Raw genomic sequence first — 25,791 nt, 5'->3', positions numbered from 1 at the left:
AAAAACGATCTTGCTGATTTATGTCAAAGAGTGTTCTGCCTATGTTTTCCTCTAAGAGTTTTATAGTGTCTGGCCTTACATTTAGGTCTTTAATCCATTTTGAGTTTATTTTTGTGTATGGTGTTAGGAAGTGTTCTAATTTCATTCTTTTACATGTAGCTGTCCAGTTTTCCAAGCACCACTGATTGAAGAGGCTGTCTTTTCTCCATTGTATATTCTTGCCTCCTTTGTCAAAGATAACGTGACCATATGTGTGTGGTTTTGTCTCTGGGCTTTCGATCCTGTTCCATTGATCTATATTTCTACTTCTGTGCCAGTACCATACTGTCTTGATTACCGTAACTCTGTAGTATAGTCTGAAGTCAGGGAGCCTGATTCCTCCAGCTCCGTTTTTTGTTCTCAAGATTGCTTTGGCTGTTCGGGGTCTTTTGTGTTTCTATACAAATTGTAATGTTTTTTGTTCTAGTTCTGTGAAAAATGCCATAGGTAGTTTGATAGGGATTGCACTGAATCTGTAGATTGCTCGGGGTACTACAGTGATTTTCTCAATGTTGATTCTTCCAATCCAAGATCATGGTATATGTCTCCATCTGTTTGTATCATCTTAGATTTGTTTCATCAGTGTCTTATAGTTTTCTGAATACAGGTCTTTTGTCTCCTCAGGTAGGATTATTTGTAGGTATTTTGTTCTTTTTGTTGCAATGGTAAATGGGAGTGTTTCCTTAATTTCTCTTTCTGTTCTCTCATTGCTAGTGTATAGGAATGCAAGAGATTTCTGTGCATTAATTTTGTATCCTGCTACTTTACCAAATTCATTGATTAGCTCTAGTAGTTTTCTGGTAGCATTTTTAGGATTCGCTATGTATTGTATCATGTCATCTGCAAACAGTGACAGTTTTACTTCTTTTCCAATTTGGATTCCTTCCATTTCTTTTTCTTCTCTGACTGCCGTGGCTAAAACTTTGAAAACTATGTTGAATAAGAGTGGTTAGAGTGGGCACCCTTGTCTTGTTCCTGCTCTTAGAGGAAATGCTTTCAGTTTTTCACTATTGATAATGCTGTTGGCTGTGGGTTTGTCATATATGGCTTTTATTATGTTGAGGTAGGTTCCCTCTATGCCCACTTTCTGGAGGGTTTTTATCATAAATGCGTTTTGAATTTTGTCAAAAGCTTTTTCTGCATATACTGAGATTATCATATGGTTTTTGTCCTTCCATTTGTTAATAGGGTGTATCACATTGATTGATTTGCATATACTGAAGAATCCTTGTATTCCTGGGATAAACCTCATTTGATCATGGTGTATGATCCTTTTAATGTGCTGTTGGATTCTGTTTGCTAGTATTTTGTTGAGGATTTTTGCATCTATGTTCATCAGTGTATTGGCCTGTAGTTTTTTTTGTGACATCTTTGTCTAGTTTTGGTATCAGGGTGATGGTGACCTCGTAGAATGAGTTTGGGAGTCTTCCTCCCTCTGCTATATTTTGGAAGAGTTTGAGAAGGATAGGTGTTAGCTCTTCTCTAAATGTTTGATAGAATTAACCTGTGAAGGCTCCTGGTCCTTGGCTTTTGTTAGTTGGAAGATTTTTAATCACAGTTTCAATTTCAGTGCTTGTGATTGGTCTGTTCATATTTTCTATCTCTTCCTGGTTCCGTCTTGGAAGATTGTACTTTTCGAACAATTTGTCTATTTCTTCCCGGTTATCCACTTTATTGGCATATAGTTGCTTGTAGTAATGTCTCATGATCCTTTGTATTTCTGCAGTGTCACTTCTCCTTTTTCATTTCTAATTCTGTTGATTTGAGTCTTCTCCCTTTTTTTCTTGATGAGTTTGGCTAATGGTTTATCAATTTTGTTTATCTTCTCAATGAACCAGCTTTTAGTTTCGTTGATCTTTGCTATTGTTTCCTTCATTTCTTTTTCATTTATTTTTGATCTGAGCTTTATGATTTCTTTCCTTCTTCTAGTTTTGGTTTTTGTTGTTGTTGTTTTTCTTCTTCTTCTTTCTCTAATTGCTTTAGGTGTAAGTTTAGGTTGCTTACTTGAGATTTTTCTTCTTTCTTGAGGTAGGATCATATTGCTATAAACTTCCCTCTTAGAACTGCTTTTGCTGCACACCATAGGTTTTGGATCATTGTGTTTTCATTGTCATTGTTGCTAGGTATTTTTTTATTTCTTCAGTGATCTCTTGGTTATTTAGTAGCATATTGTTTAGCCTCCATGTGTTTGTATTTTTTACAGTGTTCTTTTCCTGTAATTGGCATCTAGTCTCATAGCATTGTGGTCAGATAAGATACTTGATATGATTTCAGTTTCTTAAATTTACCTAGGCTTGATCTGTGACCCAAGATATGATCCTGGAGAATGTTCCATGTGCACTTGAGAAGAAAGTGTATTCTGTCACTTTTGAGTAGAATGATCTATAAATATCAATTAAATCTATCTGGTCTGTTGTGTCATTTAAAACTTGTGTTTTCTTATTTATTTCCTGTTTGGATGATCTGTCCATTGGTGTAAGTGGGGTGTTGAAGTCCCCTTCTATTATTGTATTACTGTTGATCTCCCTTTTCATGGTTGTTAGCATTGCCTTATGTATTGAGGTGCTCCTATGTTGGGTGCATAAGCATTTATAATTGTTGTATCTTCTTCTTGGATTGATCCCTTGATCATTATGTAGTGTCCTTCCTTATCTCTTGTAACAGTCTTTATTTTCACGTCTATTTTACCTCATATGAGTATTGCTATTCCAGCTTTCTTTTGTTTTCCACTTGCATGGAATATCATTTTCCATCCCTTCACTTTCAGGCTGTATGTGTCTCTAGGTCTGAAGTGGGTCTCCTGTAGACAGCATATATACGGGTCTTATTTTTGCATCCATTCAGCCAGTCTGTGTGTTTTGGTTGGAGCATTTAATCCATTCACATTTAAGGTAATTATCAATATGTATGTTCCTATTACCATTTTCTTAATTGTTTTTTATTTGTTTTTGTAGGTCTTTTCCTTCTCTTGTGTTTCCTGCCTAGAGAGGTTCCTTTAGCATTTGTTGTAAAGCTGGTTTGGTGGTGCTGAATTCTCTTAGCTTTTGCTTGTCTGTAAAGGTTTTAATTTCTCCATGAAATCGGAATGAGATCCTTGCTGGGTAGAGTAATCTTGGTTGTAGGTTTTTTCCTTTCATCACTTTAAATATGTCCTGCCACTCCCTTTTGGCTTGCAGAGTTTCTGCTGAAAGTTCAGCTGTTAACCTTATAGGGATTCTCTTGCCTGTTATTTTTTGCTTTCCCTGGCTGCTTTTAGTATTTTTTCTTTGTATTTAGTTTTTGATAGTTTGATTAATATGTGTCCTGGCGTGTTTCTCCTTGGATTTATCCTGTATGGGACTCTCTGCGCTTCCTGGACTTGGGTGACTATTTCCTTTCCCATGTTAGGGACGTTTTCAACTGTAATCTCTTCAAATATTTTCTCAGACCCTTTATTTTTCTCTTCTTCTTCTGGGACCCCTAGAATTAGAATATTGGTACATTTAATGTTATCCCAGAGGTCTCTGAGATTGTCCTCAATTCTTTTCATTCTTTTATCTTTATTCTGCTCTGCAGCAGTTATTTCCACTATTCTATCTTCCAGGTCACTTATCTGTTCTTCTGCCTCAGTTATTCTGCCGTTGATTCCTTCTAGAGTATTTTTAACTTCACTTATTGTGTTATTCATCGTTTGCTTGTGCTTTAGTTCTTCTAGGTCCTTGTTAAACGTTTCTTGAATTTTCTTCATTCTATTTCTGAGATTTTGGATCATCTTTACTATCATTACTCTGAATTCTTTTTCAGGTAGACTGTCTATTTCCTCTTCATTTGTTTGATCTGGTGGGTAAAAATCTTCCTCCTTCACCTGCTGCATATTCCTCTGTCTTCTCATTTTGTTTAACTTACTGTGTTTGGGGTCTCCTTTTCCCAGCCTGCAGGTTTGTATCTCCTCTTATTTCTGGTGTCTGCCCCAGTTGGTGAGGTTGGTTTAGTTGTTTGTGTAGGCTTCCTGGCAAGGGGGGGACTGGTGCCTGTGTTCTGGTGGGTGGGGCTGGATCTTGTCCCTCTGGTAGGCAGGGCCACGTCTGGTGGTGTGTTTTGGGGTGTCTGGGATCTTAGTCTAACTTTAGGCAGCCTCTCTGCTAATGGGTGGGGTTGTGTTCCTGTCTTGCTAGTTGTTTGTCATGGAGCATTCAGCACTGAAGCTTGCTGCCCGTTGGGTGGAGCTGGGTCTTAGCATTGAGATGGAGATCTTTGGGAGAGCTCTCGCTGATTAATATTACACGGGGCTGGGAGGTCTCTGGTCGTCCAATGTCCTGGACTCAGCTCTCCCACCTTGGCAGCTCAGGCCTGACACCCGGCCGGAGCACCAAGACCCTCCCAGCTGCATGGCCTTTTCTTACGTCAAAGTCTCTGCGGGACCGTTGCAAAGTCCACAGGCCTCTGCATGACCCAAGCACCTCTCACTACCAGCACAGTCACGTTGGCATGCACCACCCAGTAATTCCAACTGGAGCTGCCATTTTAATGGCTTTTGATATTAATTGCCAGACTGCCCTCCAGAAAGCTCACAACAATTTGCATTAATACCAAATTTATACAAGAGTGTGTATTACTTTGCCATCTCCATTATGGTAGTGAGAGTTAACATATTTTCAAATAGTTTCCAATTTAATGGGTGAAAAATGTCATATCTCTGTTTCTTTTATTTTTCTTTTTTTTAAAACAGTCCTAATCTTTTTAATTAATTAATTTTATTTATTTAATTTTGGCTATGTTGGGTCTTCATTGCTGTGCGCAGGCTTTCTCTAGCTGCGGTGAGCCGGGGCTACTCTTCGTTGCGGTGTGTGGGCCTCTCATTGCAGTGGCTTCTCTTGCTGTGGAGCATGGGCTCTTGGGTGCACGGGCTTCAGTAGTTGTGGAGCGTAGGATCAGTAGTTGTGGCTTGTGGGCTCTAGAGCGCAGGCTCAGTCATTGTGGTGCAGGGGCTTTGTTGCTCCGCGGCATGTGGATCTTCCTTGACGAGGGCTCGAATCCATGTCTCCTGCGTTTGCAGGCGGATTCTTAACCACTGCATCACCAGGGAAGCCCTCTGTTCCTTTAATTTGCATTTAATTGGTGAGGTTGAACTTTGCTTTTCCACACAGAAGGACTGTTTTAATCTCACAGTTTATATATTTTCCATCCATGTTCTTCCTCCATTTTTCTGTTGTGTGATTATCTTTTTAAAAATTAATCGGTGAGTGCTTTGCACATCTGCAGTTTATTAACTCTCGGTAATATATACTCCAAATACTTTTCCCAGTTTTTAGTGAGCTTTTAATTTTGTTTACAGAATTTTTTTTGACATGTAGGTTTTATGTTTTGCAGCCAGCCTGTCATCTTTTCCTCTATAGTTTTGTGTCAGAGATGCTTAACTGTTTCTGTGCCATGGACCACTCTGACAGTCTAGTGAAACCCATGGATTTTTTCTCAGATTAATATTTTAAATACCTAAAACAAAACAGAGAGGATTACAAAGAGAAACAATTATACTGCAATCTAGTTATCAAGATGATAAAAAACAAATCTGTGATACAGTAACATATATACAAAAAGATCTAGCAGCAGGTCTCACATGCACTGTGATCTTGAAGTAGTGATGAATGCAAATGATATTTCAAGGTATTAGAACTCTGTAATATGATATGAAAAAATATGTAATTTCTATGGGTGACAAGGTTAGGTACTTGCTTTGCTGCCTATATCAATAATTGAAAGAAATGCTCTTAGAAATTAATGAAAAGTTGGTGAAAATAAAGCTGTCACTAAGATTTCTGGATGTCTAAATTCTTCCACAGACCCATGACCCCAGGTTAGTGAATATCTCGAGGCACTGAAGTAATAGCTAGAGGTAATCTTGTCCATTTTGCTGTGTCAGGCAGAGTAACCCAAACACCAGGCAAAGGGGTATTTTCTACTTTTGTTTAGGATATCTAGGTGAAAAAAATTTACAGTCTCATTTATTAAACCATGAACCTTATTTAATATTGTTAGGAAGATCCTTTTTCAAAGCTTCTGCTGCAAACAAGTTTCTGGCAGAAGGTAGAGGTATTGTTTGTAATAAAATAATATTGATAAAACAGATTGGAAAAGTGATTTTTGTGGTTGTTCCACAATGTTAAATTATGGTAATTATATCAGCAACATATATGGATGGGTTGTTTATTAAATAAAAATCAGATCTGAAGGTCTGATTTCAAGAATCTGAAAGTTAATTTCTTACTGAATGATCTTTCTTTTGTTGGAACACTTAGGAAGCAAGTGGTCCATCAGCCCTCAGGGCGTAACCAAAAGGGGAGTGAACTGAATTTTCTGCCAGGTCATCCCCTTTAATGAAAGTCCTTTTCAAAGTGAAAGGCTTGCAAGCTGTGCTTGGCTAATTTGCCAACAATCACTGGACTAATCTCCGCTTTCTCTACTTTTGTACTTAGTTACATCCCCCAAGTATGTGTTTTTCATCTCTCTGAACAGTGTATGGATATAGGGCTGAAAACCTCTATTTTATCCTCACAGGTTACAGAAGAATGAGGTAATCATATCACTGTTTTAAAATTCTAATTCCTATGTATCCTCTAGTCCAAGTGATTTTGCATTCCTCTGTCCTGAAATTGAAACCCTCCATATCCTTTATCAATATTAAATTCGTAATTACTCAGCAAGTTCTATGGGTAGGTTCCTTCTAGCAATGAATACTCTGCGAGGGGTGGCAGATGGGACAGCTGAATTTGGTAACAGGGTCCCTGCTTTTGTTTCATTTCTAGACCAGCAGCATCAGCATAGCCTGGAAACTCGCTAAACATGCAGATTCTCAGGCCTTACCTTAGACCTACTGAATTAGAAACCCTAGAGGTGGGACCAGCAACCTGTGTTTTATTCAGCCTTCCAGGGGTTCTGAGGTCTGCTCAAGTTCTTGAGATACAGACTTCTGAAATGGCTCTGAAATGATCGTTCAGAGGACTGTCTAGAAGGCTAAAGAAGGAAGTGATCGTAGGTCCCAAAGAAGACAGAAGAGAAGAGAAGGAGGCAGAATGGGGCTAGAAGAGGGTGGAGCCAGCAGGGCCCTTCTAGGATCCAGGATCATGAGCTGTGTCTATGGGGATGACGGTGTCAGATGGACAACCAAGTCCCGGCTGGCTTGAGGAGATGTCAGAAAACATGCAGAAACTCTAGTCACTGGCTCACTGACAGAAGGTCATAGTACATGGCATGAAGCAAATGCAAATACCTCTGACACTAAAACTAATGAGAGCTTGTAGTACTTACAGAATGTTTACTGCCTGACAGATTACCTGCTAAGCAATCTAAATGAATTATCTCACAGGTTTCTCACAAACATTATCCACATTTTGCAGCCTGAAGAAACTGAGAGACAAAGAGAAGTAATGCGCCCAAGACTACCCGGTGAGTGATGGTGGAGCTGGAATGGGAGCCAGGCTCTGAAGCCAACAGCAGTGTTTTAATAACCACTTCATCCACCTTCCCATTTTTCACAAATACAAGTCAGCCTCTGCCCAGGGAAATAGGGAATGTTCGCACCTGTTGCCAGTCCAAAAGCAGCCTGACAACATCTGTAAAGCCTTCAAGAATAATTCACACTCACTGCATTTTCCTCACCACAGTGCAAAGTACCTGCTCTCACCAATCCACAGGGCCTTTGCATTTTGCCTCTAGCAAAGAGATGTGAAGCTCTGTCTGCTCTGTATCAAGGCCAGTATCATTCAAAGGAATCTTAAAAAGCCAAGACAGGTGGTTCATTTTTAAGCCACTATAAGTATCTATAGCCTATAAACTAGGTTGTAGGAACGTAATCGGACCATGCTGTGGTGGCCTCGCCATTGTTACAAAATGGTGGTAATTATATCGACAACAATTTACGGATAGGCTGCTTATTGAATACATGTAAGACCCAAAGATTTGGTTTCAACGACAAAAAATGAATTTCTTCACTGGAAGATCTATCTTGTCTTTTGAAACTGAGGGAGCTGTGACAAACGGCCTGCAGGATACACGTGAGCGGCCAAGCAGCAGCGACGAATGGAGACCATTATTTTACAAGCTGTCCCTCCCTCATCTGCAAGTTTCTCACCAGGATTTTCATTCTTTTCAAAGCAGCCTTTCAACCTGGATGAGGCTGACTACGAGGTGGGGTAGCACAAAGAATGGAGACAACACATCCCAGGAGAGGACTCCCTCATCCATGTCGTGCCCTCCAGGCTTCCTGGGGCTGGGGTGGGGGGATTCCAGAGGGTCTTGGTCAAGGAAGACTGTGCACCCGCCCTCACGAGTCAGGAAATGTGGACCACATTCTGTTGATCTCTGCTGGAGAGTAGAGTTCTGACTTCTGGAAGGACTGGACAGAAATGCTTCTAAGGGGTAGAAGCTGGATCCTAACAGAGACAGGAGTGGTGGCATGAGCGAGCGACGGAAAGGAGGAAGCCTGGCTCTGTGTGTGGTTTTGGAAGGTTATCTTTCCACCCAAGACAGCTGGCCGAGGCTTCCCAGTTGTCTCAGCACAGGACTAGCCTGTCTCCTGGTGCTGGCCGGGGTCTTTCAACCTCCCAGGAAGGCTTTGTGTACCCTGCTTTGTCGGGTTCAAGCTCTTTCCTAGGAATGGGATGGAGGCTCAGAAGGGGCTTCTCACCTGCTCCTGCGGGGGTGAGCGGAACTCCCTGGTCTTCCGAGCAGTCAGGGCCGCAGACATGTTCAGGGCCTGCATGAGTTCGTTGTAGCGGAACTTCTGATTCGCCTGGAGCTTGGAGACATAAATGTCGCCAAAGGCCACGATGGCCTCCACCCGGTGTTGCAGCTCACAGTCACAGAGATAGCTGAGGAGCTCACACATCTGCAAAAGTGTACACACACGTGAATATAATAATACTTCATGTACATTGGTGAAGCGGCTATTATCCCCATTCTACAGATGGTAACACTGAGACTTAGGCGATTGAAGGAACTTGCCCAGTGTCACACAGTAATCATAGAGCTATTACTGGAATCCAAGTTGGCCATTACTGGATGACTCTGGATTAGTACTTGAACCCAGAGCCCAGCTCTTTACCGCTGAGCCAGGAGAACAGGAAAATGAGCTCATTAAACACAGAGCGTGTCTGCCTGTGGAGACAGAGAACAGCATGTAGGAGAGCGTTTTCCCAGGGCTCTAAGCTCAGTATGGAAACCACCACTGAATGGTACATATGAGCACTGGGTCTCCTTCCTGACATCTTCTGGTGCTGGATGATGGGAAAGAGGGACTTCTGCTTCCCTCCCCATCTTTCATTGTTTTTGTTTATCAGCACTGTTTTTCTATGATCGATTGTTATAACTAATCTTATCGCCATTAGAATTTATACTAATAAGAAAAAAATAGCCATACCTTATTGAGCACTAGCTATGTGCCAGACACTGTGCCAGGCACTTGCCATACTTTATGTGTGTTCCTCATATTTTTACTAAAGCAGAAGTTCTATTTACCCACCTCCACTTAACCCATCACACGTGACTAAAGAACACTCTCCAGGGCTTCCCTGGTGGCGCAGTGGTTGAGAGTCCGCCTGCCGATGCAGGGGACACGGGTTCATGCCCCGGTCCGGGAGGATCCCACATGCCGCGGAGCAGCTGGGCCCGTGAGCCATGGCCGCTGAGGCTATGCGCCCGGAGCAAGAACACTTTCCAGTGTGTCTGGGCACAGACAAGCCCCTGGTGGTGGGGTGCTGTCACCTAGCAGGACAGTCTCTGCACATCTGCACACCTCTGCTCCAGCCAGTTAAACTGGGACCCAGAGCTTATGCTCGTCCTACTTGTGATTATAACTACAACATTTAAAGTCATGTGGGTGAATGAAATAGGAAAACTAAGTTGAATGACTAGGGAACATCTGTGAAAGGCGAGTTTTTTTTTTAAAAAAAATGCTAAAATTGAGTGTGAGTTAGACAACTATAAAAAGTTGGGGAAAATCATAAAAATCTAGAAGCATTTTGCACTCAGGTTGCTTTCAATTACCTCTAAATCTGCAGCCTACCTTAAAGACCCCAAAGTTGTAATCATAGATGGTGCATGACAGATGTCATCCACGGAAAAGACGGGACGCTATGTGCCAGTCAGGGACTCACATTAAAGAAGAGGTCTTGCCCCAAATCATGTGCATATAGATACCTGCTTCAATTAAACTGGCTACTGCAGGCATACTTATTTTCTTAATTTTAGAGTTAAAAAGTTACAATAAAATAAGCCAACTCTTAGTTTTGACATTTTCCTATTGTTTTTCTCCTTTATCTCATTTATTTATGCTCTAATATTTATTTCCTTCCTTCTGCTAAATTTGGGCTTGGTTTGTTCTTTTTCTAGCTCCTTGAGGTAAAAAGTTAGATTATTTGAGATCTTTCTCCTTTTTTTAATGTAAACATTTATTGCAATGTACTTCCCTCTTCTATTTTTGCTGCATCCCATAGGTTTTGGTAATTTTTGTTTTCATTTACATTTGTCTTGAGGTAACAGCTTTTTTAAAAAAAAAAATCAATTATTAAAAAAAAAAAAAAAAGAAGAGGTCTTGGCCCTCTATCAGAATAGCACATTTCTATGTTTTAATAAAATATTTAAGGTACATATGTAAAATTTGTTGTACTTCTCCTCTATATTCAATGTTTTGATGAAATGGCCACCTACCAATCCCATCATATTGGATAAGAGAGCTTCGACTGCAGATTTTTTTTTTTTTTTTTTGTGGTACATGGGCCTCTCACCGTTGTGGCCTCTCCCGTTGCGGAGCACAGGCTCCGGACGCGCAGGCTCACGGGCCCAGCCGCTCCGTGGCGTGTGGGATCTTCCCAGACCGGGGCACCAACCCGTGTCCCCTGCATCGGCAGGTGGACTCTCAACCACTGCGCCACCAGGGAAGCCCAGATTATTTTTTATAATATATTTTATGGTAAAATATGTTTCAAATTATATTTTTTAACAACATATTTTAATATTATGTTTTACTATATCATCATCCACATTTTACAAATCATAAAGTCAAGACTGATGGGCTACTGACTTGGCAAATTTATTTAGCTAGTAAGTGGCTGAGGCACAGGAATTGAAATCCAGGGATGCCTGAACCAGGGTCACTCCACTAAGATCAACTGCTGTCCTCTATTTCTTTTCTTTTCTCTTTTTTTACTTTCTAGAAAATTTATTGAAGTCTAGTTGATTTACAGTGTTGTGTTAATTTCTCCTCTATTTGTTTTCATTTCTCTCTTCTCAGTGCTGAGAAGACAAAAGTCACCGTCCTCTTCAGTGCATCACTGATGCGAGCTTACGTCTGGTAAGACTAAGCTGCGCGAGGGGGCAGCTCTAAGTGAGCAGGACGCCCAGCGCAGACGGCACTTTCTCTGAGCGCCAGTGTAACAGGTGCGCGTCAGGTTTGTGATCGCAGCACGGCAACAAATGGGAGGAGCTGATGAATGTGCTCATTCTACAAGCCAGTTCCTTTGGTCAACTCCACGGCCAAAGGTTCCTCCCCGTCTCCAGACAAGATGTCACAGATGAGCGCTTCAGTCCCAAAGGGCAGGAGAGAAGACCAGGGAAAATCCATCACTGGGACCAGAAAAACAGTTCTAAAGCACACGCTTTATTGACGAGGGCTGGTATTTTCGTTTTGGTTTGGGGAGACTTAGGGAGTACCTTCCAGCTCCGAAACAAGCAGGACCAGTGGGCGCTCTCCCTGAGCATCTCTGCTACACTCCACATTCAAGCCAATGCCCACAGTCCTGGCGTCACCACCAGGCTGCACTCTCACCCTCCCCAGCTCTTTCTAAGGGCAGGATGCTGGTTGCCCCGAGTTACCTGCAGCTTGACGGACTCCGGTAATCGGGTCTGCAACAAGCCTTTGACGGGAGCCTCCTTGCTGGCCTTTTCCCCAGCCTCCACAGCCTTCTCCTCCACCTGGGTCACCTCCTCCTTCTCTGCTCCGTCCTGTGTGTCCCCACTGTGCTCCCCAAACACGGAGGGGTCGATGACGAGGAGGATCTGCCGAACATCGTCATCGTCAAACACCCCCATGACCAGCAGGGTTCCGATGAGTTTCAGCACAGGCACGAACTGGAACTCCACGGACCCCCCGACGGGGTCCCGGATGTGAGCCCCACTGCACCGCACTGCCTCCGTCAGCATGCTCAGCGCCTTCGTCTTGAGAAGCTCCAAGGGAATCTCGGGGCTCTGCTTCTGGCGTTCCTCGTTGGTCATGACGAAGCAGGCGGGGGAGAACCTGAACCCTGGCTTGAGGCATGTTCTCGGGCCCACCCCAGGGAGCCCATGCCTCTTGGACTCGTCCGGGTACAGGTGGATTTTCCGGGTGCTGCTGGTGATGGGGATGATGTACTCATTCTTCATCATCAGCTTCCTCTCCTTAGCGCTGGCCAGGTGGATGCTGATGAGAAGGTCATAGAAGCCGGAGCGCAGGAAGCCGGGGAGGTACTTGCTGTCAATGGCATAGAAGAGCTGGGAGAGGTCCACGTGGCTGCACAGGGCGTAAGCCACCCGGCTGTTTCCCAGGGCGCACAAGGCGCTGTAGAGTCTCAGCGTGTGGTAATGGAACCACATGAGGTCCTCCTTCTCGCAGAGCTCCAGGATGTCCACACACCTGAGGAGGAGACAAGCAATCAACCACTCCAGGGGGAGAAAACTGTGCCAGAATTCAGCAGAGCGCTGACCCTCGGAATCCCCATGCATCTCACCCGAGCCAAGGAAGGCAGAGAGGGTAGAAGCCTGGAGGAGTCTCTCACGGGTTATCGTTCGTCTCCCAGTTCTGGTCCATATCCCAGCTCCTGATAATCCACCATTTCTAACTATGAGGGTCTCAAAAGTCTGTAAGACTTAAAAGCCACTAGCTTACCAAATATCAAAGTCCCCACTATTAGGGAAAAACCCAACTCAGAACTGAAAACATTCAGGTACATGACAGGTGACTTGGTCCTCTTATTTGTAGGCTCAAGGGGATCCTCTGTTTACTGATGTAAGAGCCCCTCAGAAGACGTAGCTAAAGCCCTCCCATCAATTTACCATCTGCCTCATCTATGGAATCTCCAGTTTACCATCAGCCATGGGGCTATCCTTTTCCTGAAAACAAACACACACCCGCGCTCTTGTCCAGAGAGGAAACGCCTTCCAACCTGTGATGAGTTGGCGTAGTCAGGTAGCCAGTTCACTTTCTCCATCCTGACTGTAGAGATCTATTTGCTGTGTATTATTCCCTTGTGTGCGGGGGCCCGGGGCTCTGATCTCTGCTTAGATTTTTCCATTTTGTCTTGCTTCTCACTGAGAACCTGAGGACACTTTGCAATTGGCTTACTTGGCTGGTCTCCTGGTCTTTGCTGCTCCTTCCCTACACTAGCCTGCCCTTCTGCTGCCCATGACCCAGTGGAATACCTAAATGTGAGCTATGCCGGTGTCAAACACCTCCATCCTCTATTGCTTTATTTTTTCAGTCCAAGAGATCAAGGGGTAATAACATCCATAAAAATAAAACTTACTTAATTTTTTCTATGGACAGAAACTGAACTAGATTTTCCCTACACAACTTCATTTTTTCTCTCTCAGCAATCCTTTGGGTGGGCATTGATCTCACTGTACTGATGAGAAGGCTGAGGCCTGGAGTGCATGAGTAACTCACTCAAGGCCACGCAGCCAGAAAGTGATAGCGCTAGAATTGAATCTAGGCCATAATCCAGGAGCACCTCTGTTTTTTAATTTTAATTTTTTATTTATTTATTTTTTTGCGGTACGCGGGCCTCTCACTGTTGTGGCCTCTCCCGTTGCGGAGCACAGGCTCTGGACGCGCAGGCTCAGCGGCCATGGCTCACGGGCCCAGCCTCTCCGCGGCATGTGGGATCTTCCCGGACCGGGGCACGAACCCGCGTCCCCTGCATTGGCCACTGCGCCACCAGGGAAGCCCCAGGAGCACCTCTTAAAGAGTGGGGACCAGGAGCCTGATTCTTGGTTCTCCAAGCAAGCTAGGCATGCCTCATTCTTCCCCTTCTTGCCATCAATAACATATTATTTCTGAGCCATGCTAGGGCTTTTAATTAAACGCATGGAAATGTCCCTGAGTGCAGGTACTCGGAGCTACAGTGAAAGCCCCGTGGCAGGCACATCACTGTGAATATCATGCTGTTTCTGAGTGAATAATCAAAGTGGGGAAGGGAAAGAAGAGAAACCGAGGCTTCGGGGCAATCAGTAGTCATCTGGGGCCCTTTGCCAATGAGGATGATCCTCCTTCCCTTCTGGGCTTGCTGGGTACTGCTTCCCTGCCTCCCGGGCCCGGCCCTTCCTCTTTGGACCCCCCCACTACCTGTTCTCCTCGGGGATGTAGAGCGCCATCATCTGTAGAGGCTCCAGGCACTGCACCACCCAGCCATGGCGGTCGCTCACCCGCTCCATCTCCACCTTCAGGAAGCTGCTGGGCATGCGGCTCCAGAGGACGGGCTGGATGGTTTGGACGTCCAGCCGTGGTGGGCACTGCGGGACGGGGTTTTTCTCTTCACTCTTAAATATGGCTGCTGACAGGGGCATGGCGTTCTGGGGCAAGGCAGAAAGGCATCAGGGAGGAGAACACACGTGCAACACAGAGATGCTCAGTGGCTGGACAATGCACCTGGCCCATGTTGACCAAAAGGATGAGCATACATTAAAAAGAGATAAATGCATCCAGGGACCAGCGAGGGCTTCACCAGCATCAATGAAGACCTGACATAATGGGTTATGTGAACATTCATTAATTCTTTCGGTACTCAACAGAAGTGGGAGAAGGGGAAAATGGGAACCTATTTACTGTTGCATGAATTTCACGTGGAAGTGTAGACGTTTGGGAGGCATATGAGAAGCAAGAGGTGACAGATTCCCGGTTTTCTCAGGCCTGAGCTTCTCCCCCTAATGGTCAGCATGTCCCCTCATGTCACAGACATTAGATGAGGGGACAGATAAATACCTTCAGCTTCCCAAGTTCAAACTGAAACAAAGAGGTGCTTGTAGGCTGCAGGAAGACCGCTGGAAACACCTTGGTATTGGGCTCCACCTGGAAACCAAAACAAATCCAGATGTTTGCCCAGAATTATAAACCCACAGGGGGCTAAGTCATGGGTGTTTCAATCAACACCCTCACTCCAACTTGAGCTGAAAGAGGGCAGTTAACGGGCTGCTGATTGCCCACTGCTCAGAGATTCCCAGAGACCCGGTGCCTAACCATAGCTACTGTCACTGCTCCCACCTTCAACACTCCCTTCCTCTCTCCACCCGGGGCCGAACAATCTCACGTCCTTTCATTTCCTCTCTCGGGTAACCAAAGTCAGCAGCTTTCTGCAGTGCTCAGGGGGACAGTCACAGGTGGGAGCAACCCACTGGCCACCGAAGGCAGTGCCTGCTCTGGTCACAGAACAAGCTGAGGCGCTGGCTCTTCACGGAGCACGGAGACCGCCCCCCCGCAGGCCCACAGCAAGCACCACCATCCATCACTCCTGCCCTGGAAGGTGACAAGGGAGGGTGGTGCGGTGGCTTCAGTATTCTTTCTCAAGGCACATGGGCGTCAGTCAGGCAAAGCCGGGGGGACCTACAGCAGAGCGTCGCAACCCCAGCCCTACTGATAAATGTCTCCAGAGTTGCCAAGTGTCCCTGAAGGGAAAAGTGCCCCCACTTGAGAGCCCACTTTGCAGGCAGGGACCACGCGGCGCTTCCCTGGAATTACATGAAGAGGCTGCTCCTGGAGCCTCTCTCCTCCCTCAAAACCGTTCCCTCTCACTTGGTTCCTCTGGACTTCTCTCCACCCCTTCCTCACTCTCCATGATTTTAGTTCTTACATTAAAAGGTGCAGGATTCACCAACTGCCTTTTAGCTGCCACTGAGATGAGGCATGTGGATTGATTTACTTATGACATCAGGGGCTCCACTTATCCCTGGCTCACCTTGACGTCGGGCTTTTGATCAGACTCGGAGGACCACGGAAGAAGAAATGGAACTTTAATTCCACCAACTAAAGCCCTTTGCCTTTAAGCAAATTCAGACATTAGGACATTCTTGCAACTCTCCTGACCCGTCACATTAGGAGCTGTTGGGTATTGGGAACATACCCTAAAAGTGTCCCCCAATGAGTCACCCTCTTGTACAATCCCCTCTCCTAGAACCTGTGCCTTGTTTCCAGCAAACAGAATATGGCAAAAAGCGACTGTCATGCCCTTGATTGGGTTACATTGTAGAAGGCTCCATCTCAGCAGATGGGAGAGGAAGATGGTCCAGACAGCCTCGGAGAAGTAAACTGCCATGTTGCCAGAGGGCCACGTGACAGGAGTTCCAGGGGGGTCTCATGGGGCTGAGAGTGGTTGGCCCCTGGCTTCAGCCAGCAAGAAATGGAGCCCTAGTTCTACAGATGAAAGCAAATGAATTCTGCCCACAACCATGTGGGCTCAGAAAAGGACCCCGAGCTCCAGAAAAGAATGCAGCCTGGCTGACACCTTGACCACAGCCTTGTGTGATGCTGAGCAGAGGACCCAGCTAAGCTGTGCCCTGACTCCTGACCCGTGGACACTGTGGGACAATAAATGAATGCCTTTAAGTCACTGAGTTTGTGGCAATTTATCAGGCGATAGAAAATGAATAGAGCAGTTTTCCTTTCTGCCGGGATATTTGTTACAGGCTTCTTGTAAATAATGAACTTCCTCAATGCATTTAGACATAAGAATTATAAACATACATTTTTATGGCTGGAAGTGACTTAAAAGATTGTCTGGTCCAGTGCTATCGTCGGCTCACGATGAAGAGGCCAGACTGCTTAGACCCCAGGCGTGCACCCAGCACATGTCATTTGAGCACACTGTGGTAGGCTTATGTTTCAGATAAAACATTTGCTTTTACCTGATGCTTCAGGTACCCATGGATGATGTGAAGGGATGATGCCAGTAAAACCAACAGGTAGGGAGGGGGCTGCTAGAACTGCCTAGGCTATGTCTGAAATAAGCTTTGGTAAGGACATTCAACAATCATTTAATGCCTATCACATACCTTCTTTGTGCCAGGATCTGGGTTCATGGGTGAGAGACACATATGGGAAATTCTGATTTGATGCTGTGTGACTTTGGCCACAAGGCAAGACTCATCTCTGGTCTGGCCCCAGATTTCTCAAATACCCAACAGGTAACATCTAGAACAATGTGTGAACTTGAAGCAAGCAGAGGGCTGGCAGCTGAGAAAACTTCACCTGGACCAGCCAGGTGAAGAGAGAGAGAAATGCATTCAGCCAGAGGTTTTCTTTGCTGAGCTAAATTGTACCAGTATAGGGAGCGACAGGCTGAAGAGGGTGGTACCCTTTTAGGTCCCTCAGGAATGGCCCCTGCAAACTTCATAAACTACCCAGTCAAATGCCAGGGCCCTCCTCAAACCTCCTTGCAGAGAGGAGGTCCTTGAAAGCATCTAGGATGGGTGCCCTGGGATGGGTTTATTTCTACCGTGCAGGGTACACTCCCACCACGATGAACAACGGGAACGTCTCTTCAACCACTAAAATAACAAGAAGGGTGAGCTCCTGATGGGTGTACATAAGGAGAGAAACTGCAACTGGTGGTGTGGTAAGTGGAATACTAGACGGCCCTCCTGACCCCTGGGGTTAGTCCCCCGATCGTGTATGTCACAGGGCAAAAGGGTTTCTGCAGATGTTAGTAAGGCTACTGGCCAACTGACCTTAAGATAGACAGAATATCCTTGTGGGCCTAATCCAATTGCACGAGTCCTTAAAAAAAAGCAGGTGTTTTCTCCTGCTGGGGGCAGAGGGGAAAATCAGAGAGAGTCTTGAAGCCCGAGAAGAACCAGATGCACCCTTGTTGGCTTTGAAGATGGAAGGGGCCACATGAGAGGGAATGTGGGCACCTCTGGAAGCAGAGAGGGGTTGGCCAGCAAGAAAATGGGGACTTTGGAACCTCAGCCTACAACCACAACTGGATCCTGCTGACAACGTGAATGAGCTTGCAGGGGATTCTACCCAGAGCCTCAGGACAGAGACGGCTCATTCCAGCCGACACCTTGATTTCTGGCCTTGTGAGAACCTGGGCAGAGAACCCAGTCAAATCTACAGAACTATGAAATGATAAGTGGATGCTGTTTTAAGCTGCTAATTTTGTGGTAACTTGTTAGGCAGCAATTAAAAAACTAGTGGCTTCCCAGCCGAGTTGGTCAGTTTGATAATAAACACTTAGCAAGCACTCACTAGGTACCAGGTACCGTCTCATGTGTTAGGGGATGCAGCAGTGAACCTGAGAGATGGCCTCTCCCCTCAAGGAGCTTACATTCTGGAAGGGGAGGCTGCATTCTAATGGAATAAGCAGTGAGCCCAGACTTGAGGCTGCCACGAAGTGCCATGGACTTTCTTCCCTTTGTGTTTAAGGTACCTTTTATCACTGGGTGCTATGTTTTGTCTTTGCAATGACAGACATTCTATTTCTAATCACGTGTGAAGGTCAGGGCATAGGAACTAGCCTGAACTGAAGGGTAACCCCTCTCGTAAATCGGAATCTCACGGCTGGCTCTGCTCTCGGAGCAGTGTGGCTGGAGTGGCAGTAACTGAGGAGTATCTCTTGTACATACATTTTATTTCTCATTTCTCCCATGATTACATTAAGTGAGACAGAAAAAGCTTTTCAAATCGCATAGCAGTATTTAATGGGGAGGTCTAGAAACATTGTTTGAGAGAATCCTCCTCTCATTATTTTGGTTACTGGTCCTTTCTGAATGGAAGGCCAGTATATAAATATTGCTGCCCTGCTCCTCTTAAGATGATTGAAAAATGAAAATGGCTACAGCTGCAGAATAACAATTATCCCACTGCTGGGAGCCCAGACGCATGGCTGGACACGTTACTGTCTCACGGGAATGAGAAGGGGGCTGGGTGGGTATGAGCCTCCCGAGGGCCCGTGCTCAGAGTCGTGACCTCCTCCCCATTCCCACCTCAGGGTGGGAGTGGGTTTGGACCCCTGAGCAGAGTCATCAGGATTTGTACGCATATGGAGTCACGCCAGGCATCCTGGGGTGCGGGTGTCAATATGCAGCTCAGACGGTTGACCAGCCCCGTGTCATCCGGGAACTACTGTGTGAAAGATGGGATACAAATGTGTTCTGCTTTTTGTTGTAACATCTTCTCACCATCATGGGCTGTTTCCTGAAGCAGGCAAGTCACTGCTGCCGCAGACGCCATGGGCTATTTATTTATTTAGGGACCTTAAAAGTGATTAGATGCTTTGGAGCTCTCTGTAGCTCAGGGAGGACCCTTCAGTCAAACTCATTTCAAAAGTTAATGGGAAAAAGCTAATGGATTCTGAAGGACGGCAGTAATGTACACAAGCCTCCTCTCGGTACTGGTGGGGAAGGGAACGTGGAATCATGAGAAAGTACCGGAAGAATACTTCAAAGCCTGGCTGTGCAGAGGCCTCTTCCTGGGAGCGGCTGGTGGGGTCCCGGTTGCTGGTGGTCGTGATGATTCCACTTCTTCCCAGGAGGAAGAGGAGGTGTGCAGGGGGCTACCCACTGCAGGAGGTCCTGGAGAGGACCGCCACACCAGCAGGCCGTCCCTGGCCCCCAGGAAGGGCTCTGCCCATCTGATTTTGGTCACCTAACATTTCAGACACTTGCTGCCAAGGGGCTTTTCAGCCCAGAGGCTGTAACCTGGGGCTGATTCTGGAATCTGGGGTTTTAGCCATTTACACAGGAGCCGGATGCTTTTAGTCTGCTGTAGCTGGGTAAGCTTCCCTGGACGCTGCCTGCCACTGTCCTGGTCAGAACTCTTCAGGAGTTCCACATTTCTTCCTAATACCTCCCTACCTTCCCAAATTTGTTACTATGAACCATAACCCATTCTATTCTGTCCACCGTTCCTCAAACATACACTATGCCCCCGTCTCCATTACGCTTCTTGTGCCATTCTTTCAATCTAGTACACTCCTCTCTCTCCACCTGGAAGAATTCTTTGTTTCAAAATCAAGACTTCTCTGTAATAAACCTTTTCTTGATCACTCTCAATGGGAGCAGGCTCTTCCTTCTTTGAACTCGGATAACACTCTATCCACACGTACATGAGGCTCTCCATTCTACCCTTGGAGTGTCAAGAAGGAAATCTGACTTCCTAACTTAGCCTGTCTCACAGTATGCTCTGTAGAACTCTAGGCTTATAGAAGAGTACTAATTGTTAAAAAAAAAAAAAAAAAAGCTCTTCTTGGTTAAATAATATGAGAAAGAAACCTTGGCTAGGTTTCTTTCTGAAGCATTTCTTAAAGTTTTCCTGTACTAACACTCACTGCGAAACTTCCAAAGGAGGATATAATTTGTGGCATTTCCCAAGCTTACTTGGCCATCAGAGATGAAGCTTAAAGGAGATTAGGCTTCTTGTGGTTAATGGCGGGTAAACCTACGTGGGTATAATTAATGGCTTCCCCAAGTAGTTCTGTCGAAGTTCATAGCCAATGAAAGAGAAAAATAAATTATTTATGTAAATGCATTTTAAAGCACCCTGTAAAGAAGCCATAGTGAATGAGAATAACCTTTTATTGCAAAGGGAATACTCCCTGGCAGATGAATCCGTTTTTATAGGTTTATATTTTGAGCACAGAAGTTTCTTAAAGTGAGGAGTATCTCTGTTGACCTTGTAAACTTTGCATCTTATATAGTGTAGGTAACATGAAAGTTGCACAAGAAATATTGATGGAACCAACAAATAACCTTTTAGAGCCCATCACCAAGGAAAAGCCTTCTTATCTTCTAGAAGGATGACCAGCATTTCTGATCAACCAGTAAATGAGATCTTTCCCTCTCTGAACAAAAGGAAGTCACTTTACTCTTGTCTTCCTAGATGGCACTGGACCACGTGGGTACATCAACTCCATGTGCTGTGGTGGCGATGCCACATATGGAGAAGACTGAGGAGCTGTGCCCTGAGCACCAGGCCGGGGATGCTGCTGTCACGGCCCCAGGAGCCGCCCCTACCTGGTAGCAGGTGCCGAGTTCCCTCCCGTTGGCCGAGAAGGACAACATGCCCATTGCCAGATCCACGAGGCAGCCGATCTCTAGGTCCACGTTGCTGCGACTTGCTCTTTGGGACGTGGCCACGATGTCCCCACCCCAGACCATGTAGCAGTTGCTGCGCTTCACACTAGGAGCCAGAGAGAAGAAAAAGCACAGACTCTGCACTGGGGGCGGTTTGGAATCAAGACTCAGGATTGAAATGCCCCCAAAGCTTCCAATGAAGCTTTCCAATCAGCCCCGAATAATTTTTTTTTCTTAAATGAATTCACTCAGTTTAGGAATGTGGCACTCTATCTGCTTCACAGAGCAGAGTGTTCAGGCAACTTGTTTCCTGGCTCATCATCCATTCATGTTTCTGAAACAGATGATGGGGACGGTAGTATTCCCACCTTAGAAGTGGGAGATAAAGGTGCAGAGAGGATGACTACCTCAGGTGGACTTAGAGAGGAATTTGGTATAAGAGGCAGGAACAAAAGCTCTGTGTCCTGAGTTCCATTTCAGTGCCGGGGCAAAAGGCCATTTGACATTTGAGAACTCAGGCCCACATTCCCTAGGATGGCAGGCCTGGGCCCCAGGAAGATTTGCAAAGTAGATAAAGTTAGTCTCTGATGGCCTCCCACCTCCTTATCTGTACTACCCTCCCCCCCCACCCCAGCTCCCTGGAGCCCTGCCCCCTGCACTCTTCACCACCTACCAACCTGGGTCCCTTTCTCAGCTAGCTGGCTACCACCCCCCAGAAAGAAAACTCCACCATAGGCATTTAGCTTTAAAAGCCAACTATAATAACTAAAAAGCCTTTAAAATCCAAAGCCTGTTTTTTTTGGTTTGTTTTTTTTTGCGGTACGCGGGGCTCTCACTGTTGTGGCCTCTCCTGTTGCGGAGCACAGGCTCCGGACGTGCAGGCTCAGCGGCCATGGCTCACGGGCCCAGCCGCTCCGCGGCATGTGGGATCTTCCCGGACCGGGGCACAAACCCGTGTCCCCTGCATCGGCAGGCGGACTCCCAACCACTGTGCCACCAGGGAAGCCCCAAAGCCTGTTTTTTTAATGGTAAGATTTCAAACCCTGGGTGGGCTTTGGAGAAGTGCTATGTGGATCCCCAGAGCCCCTCACGATGGCTGCGGGCAGGAGGCAGCTGGTATGTCTCTTCCTAAGCCCAGTCCTGGTGTGGCTCATCTGAGGGACCCGGTTGCTTAAAGTAACGCCAAGTGATTTGTCTCAGGCTAAAGGAGAGAGTGACTCTATACGGGATGCTAGAGCAGCCCCTTTAAACTTCCTAAGGTCAATCTGATCTGGCCTTGGAAAGCCCAGAGTTTGATTAGAATTCTCCCAGTTTTTTTCCGGTTCTAGAAGTCCATCACTTTCCCAGACAACTAGAAATCCCGTTTGTAAGCATTCCTTCACCTCCTCCCCTCGACTCCCCTCTGCGCACCAGTCAGGCTGGTTTCTCAGGATGAATGCCCTCAGGCAGGGCCAGTGCAAATTGCTCATTCCAAAGAGTTATAGCCATTGCTAGATTTCCACTAAGGTTAAACTGTGGCGATGTCATTACTTCTTTTCAGTGATTAAAGTACGAAGTACACTAATGACTACAGGATTCAATTAATAAGGTACAGAAGCTGCAGGAGTGTGAAGTGCCACACTTTTGTCATATTTCAAAGGGTCCATGTTTGAAATGCCTGAAAACATCTGAAAATCGATCCTGTGTTTAGTTACTGCAAAAGACAAAGAACTAAGGGTTACTGAGCACCTGCTACCTGCTGGGTCTTACGCTAGGTGCCCATGTGTCAGTTAATTTTCACAATGAATGTGGTCACTGAGGCTCAGATAAAATAATCAGTCTGGCATGGCAGAGCGAGCAAACTGGAGCAACAGACCCAGCTGGGATGAGACTGTGCTTTTTGTTCTTTTGGCTGAAGAGCAAAGTCTGGAGTGGTCAACTGCTTTCGCATACTTTCCTTTAAACCAAACCAGATGCTGCATCTGGTTATAGCATCTACTCTGGGCCTCATAACATGATGAACATTCAGTAATGGTAATAAGAGTGCTGTTTATTGAGTACTTGAGTTGAGGCACTGTTGTAGGCTCTTATCTATGTATCATCTCACTTAATCCTCATAACACTCTGTGAGATTAGAACTATTATTCTCATTTTATAAATAAGGAAATTTAGACCCAGGGAGGTTAAGTAACAGGTCCAAAGTCACACCTCTGGTAAGTACTGGAACCCAGTTTAAAACGCAGGCGGTTTGCTTCCAAAGTCTGTACTCTTAACCACCCACCAACAATGGTCCCCCAGAAAACAGCCATTGCGTCTGACCTCGGGCCACTGGCCTCTGATGAGCCAGTAGCATCTGAAGAGCAAAACACCCCTGACTTTGTAGGGATAAAGTTATCATGAGAAACAACTTATTACATTTCTATACAAGCCTGCCATATGGGCAAGGACTCTAGTAAATCTCACTTAGGTAGAAATAAGGCATGGTCTGCTGGTTCATTTCTGGGGCATCACTGGCTAAAGATCCTTCCTTGGTGGTAGTACCAATGGACCAGTGGGAGGGGATGGGTGTGCCTAAAACATTTTCCTTGAAGATCCCTAATTTCTATTCAGTGGTTATTTATAAATTTGCCATGTCTCTTTTATGTCCTTTATGCTTTCAGCCATTACAAACTTTTGGGATGAGAAGCTCTGAGTTATCCTGAGTTGCTGTGTGACGTGGTACATCTTCTTCTTTTCTGCAATTGACTTCCCTCAAGCACCCAGGGATTTTTCACTGTCTTGTTCTTTTTTTTTTTTTTTTTTTTTTGCGGTACGCGGGCCTCTCACTGTTGTGGCCTCTCCCGTTGCGGAGCACAGGCTCCGGACGCGCAGGCTCAGCGGCCATGGCTCACGGGCCCAGCCGCTCCGCGGCATGTGGGATCTTCCCGGACCGGGGCATGAACCCGCGTCCCCTGCATCGGCAGGCGGACTCCCAACCACTGCGCCACCAGGGAAGCCCTGTCTTGTTCTTATGTTGTAGAAATTGGGGCTTGCCTAGAAATCACGGAGTCTGAGAGGGAGCCCAGGCTTCCCAACTGTCCATCTGTATCTCCCATCCCTGGGTCATGTTTTATACACGTGATGAAATTGCCCTTTATTTTGGCTAATAACGCTTCTCCCACCATAGTCCTCCCCCACCCCTGCCATTTACTTAAGGATTTTAAGCCTGTGCTTCATTTTCCCTTTATAATAGAGGCTGATGTTTCCTTCTTTGGGGTGTGAGGGGAAGGGAAAAAGACCGCTGGGGGAGGGCCAACCCTGCCCCTCAGGAGTCCTCTTACCTTTCGTGGACCCGGCCTCTTTCGTCCCCCAGAGTAACAGTCACGGTACAGTTTTTATTCAAGTCAAACTTTTCACTGTACAAATGATAGTCGGGAGTCACCCATCCGACCCAGACGCAGGAGGGGTCCTGTCCAGCAAAGATGCGAATTGCGTAGTAGCACTGCTGGGGAGAGACCACAGGGGGGCGTGAGTGACCCCCGCCCCTGTTGCGGGGAGCGGGCTCAAGAGGCAGAAATGATGCAGCAGCCCCCTTGACTCCCTTTTCTTAAAAAGCACACACTGTTCTGGGGGTGTACTGCACTACACTCTCGACTGAGTGAAGAGTTGATGAGAGAATCTGGTTTCCTTATTTTTTCCTTTTCTGTTGTGCTTTAGCCTAAAATATCAGGCGTCTAATATACCACCCTCTGCCCAGAAGATGCTGCTGCCTAGATCAGGGGCAGCCACTCAGAATGGTCAGCACAGAACCCTAACCCTCTTCTGGGTACCAGGGCTGCTAGGGAGAGCCAGGCACACCTTTGCCCTCAGAGAGAAGAGCCATGAAATTGCCCTGGGGGCCGGGGGTTAGAGAACTCGGGCTACACTTTCCAATTCTGCAGGAAGTCTAAGTTTTTTTAAGTCTTGAAAAAGATGCTACAAAAGAAAAAGCCCACAATGTGGCCAAACGTACTTTGTGTGGTCATCAGACTCAGAGACAGGCAGGGCTGAAAATTAAAGCCATTCTTGGTGGGCATTGTAACAACTTGTGAATTGTATCACAGTGTTATCATAACAACTAAAGCATTGAGGTAAGTGACTGCTTCATCATTTTCTTTATGAAACTGAGCACATTTATTGTTTTTCTATTTTGCTTCTATTTTATTTTATTATTTTTAAAATTTTTATTGGAGTACAGTTGCTTTACAATATTGTGTTAGTTTCTACCGTACAGCAAAGTGAATCAGCCATACATATACATATATCCCCTCTTTTTTGGATTTCCTTCCCATTTAGGTCACCACAGAGCACTGAGTTCCCTGAGTAGAGTTCCCCGAGCTATACAGTAGGTTCTCATTAGTTATCTATTTTATACGTAGTATCAGTAGTGCAAATGAAGTCCTTTTATGTGTAGTCTGTCCTACTTTTTGATTGGAAAAGGGTCAGCCAGACGCACCTGTGCTGGCATCTTGGCACTGGCAGCTATTAGTCATGTGACCTTGGACAAGTCATTTGTCCTCTCTGTGCCTCAGAGCGCATGATATTGTTCATCTCCTGGGGTTGCAGTGCAACTTAAGAAGGAAGGTGATACAATGTGCTCCGTGAAGTGTCCTGCACATAGTAAGTGTGTGACATGCCGCTGCAAGAATCATACTCTTGATAGTTAACCTATGAACTTGGGGT

The 25,791-nt window shown here is 45.7% G+C and overlaps 1 protein-coding gene across 2 annotated transcripts in view; it reads right to left on the bottom strand.

Moving 5' to 3' along the window:
• RYR3 (ryanodine receptor 3) overlaps window positions 1-25,791 on the bottom strand; it is a 563,985-nt gene that overhangs the window by 174,760 nt on the left and 363,434 nt on the right. For both annotated transcript variants that reach the window (XM_029237020.1, XM_029237021.1), the window contains exons 31-36: window positions 24,411-24,574; window positions 21,052-21,217; window positions 15,026-15,112; window positions 14,390-14,616; window positions 11,887-12,682; window positions 8,702-8,902 (exon numbers count right to left, since the gene is read on the bottom strand). In XM_029237020.1, coding sequence (XP_029092853.1) covers window positions 8,702-8,902; window positions 11,887-12,682; window positions 14,390-14,616; window positions 15,026-15,112; window positions 21,052-21,217; window positions 24,411-24,574 — 1,641 coding nt within the window. The remainder of the gene's footprint in view (window positions 1-8,701; window positions 8,903-11,886; window positions 12,683-14,389; window positions 14,617-15,025; window positions 15,113-21,051; window positions 21,218-24,410; window positions 24,575-25,791) is intronic.

Source organism: Monodon monoceros, unplaced genomic scaffold, assembly GCF_005190385.1.
Source record: "Monodon monoceros isolate NGI ecotype Baffin Bay Population unplaced genomic scaffold, NGI_Narwhal_1 Super_Scaffold_21, whole genome shotgun sequence".
NCBI lineage: Eukaryota > Metazoa > Chordata > Mammalia > Artiodactyla > Monodontidae > Monodon > Monodon monoceros.
Note: the sequence above shows the minus strand (reverse complement) of the source record. Positions and strands in the feature narration are given on the sequence as shown.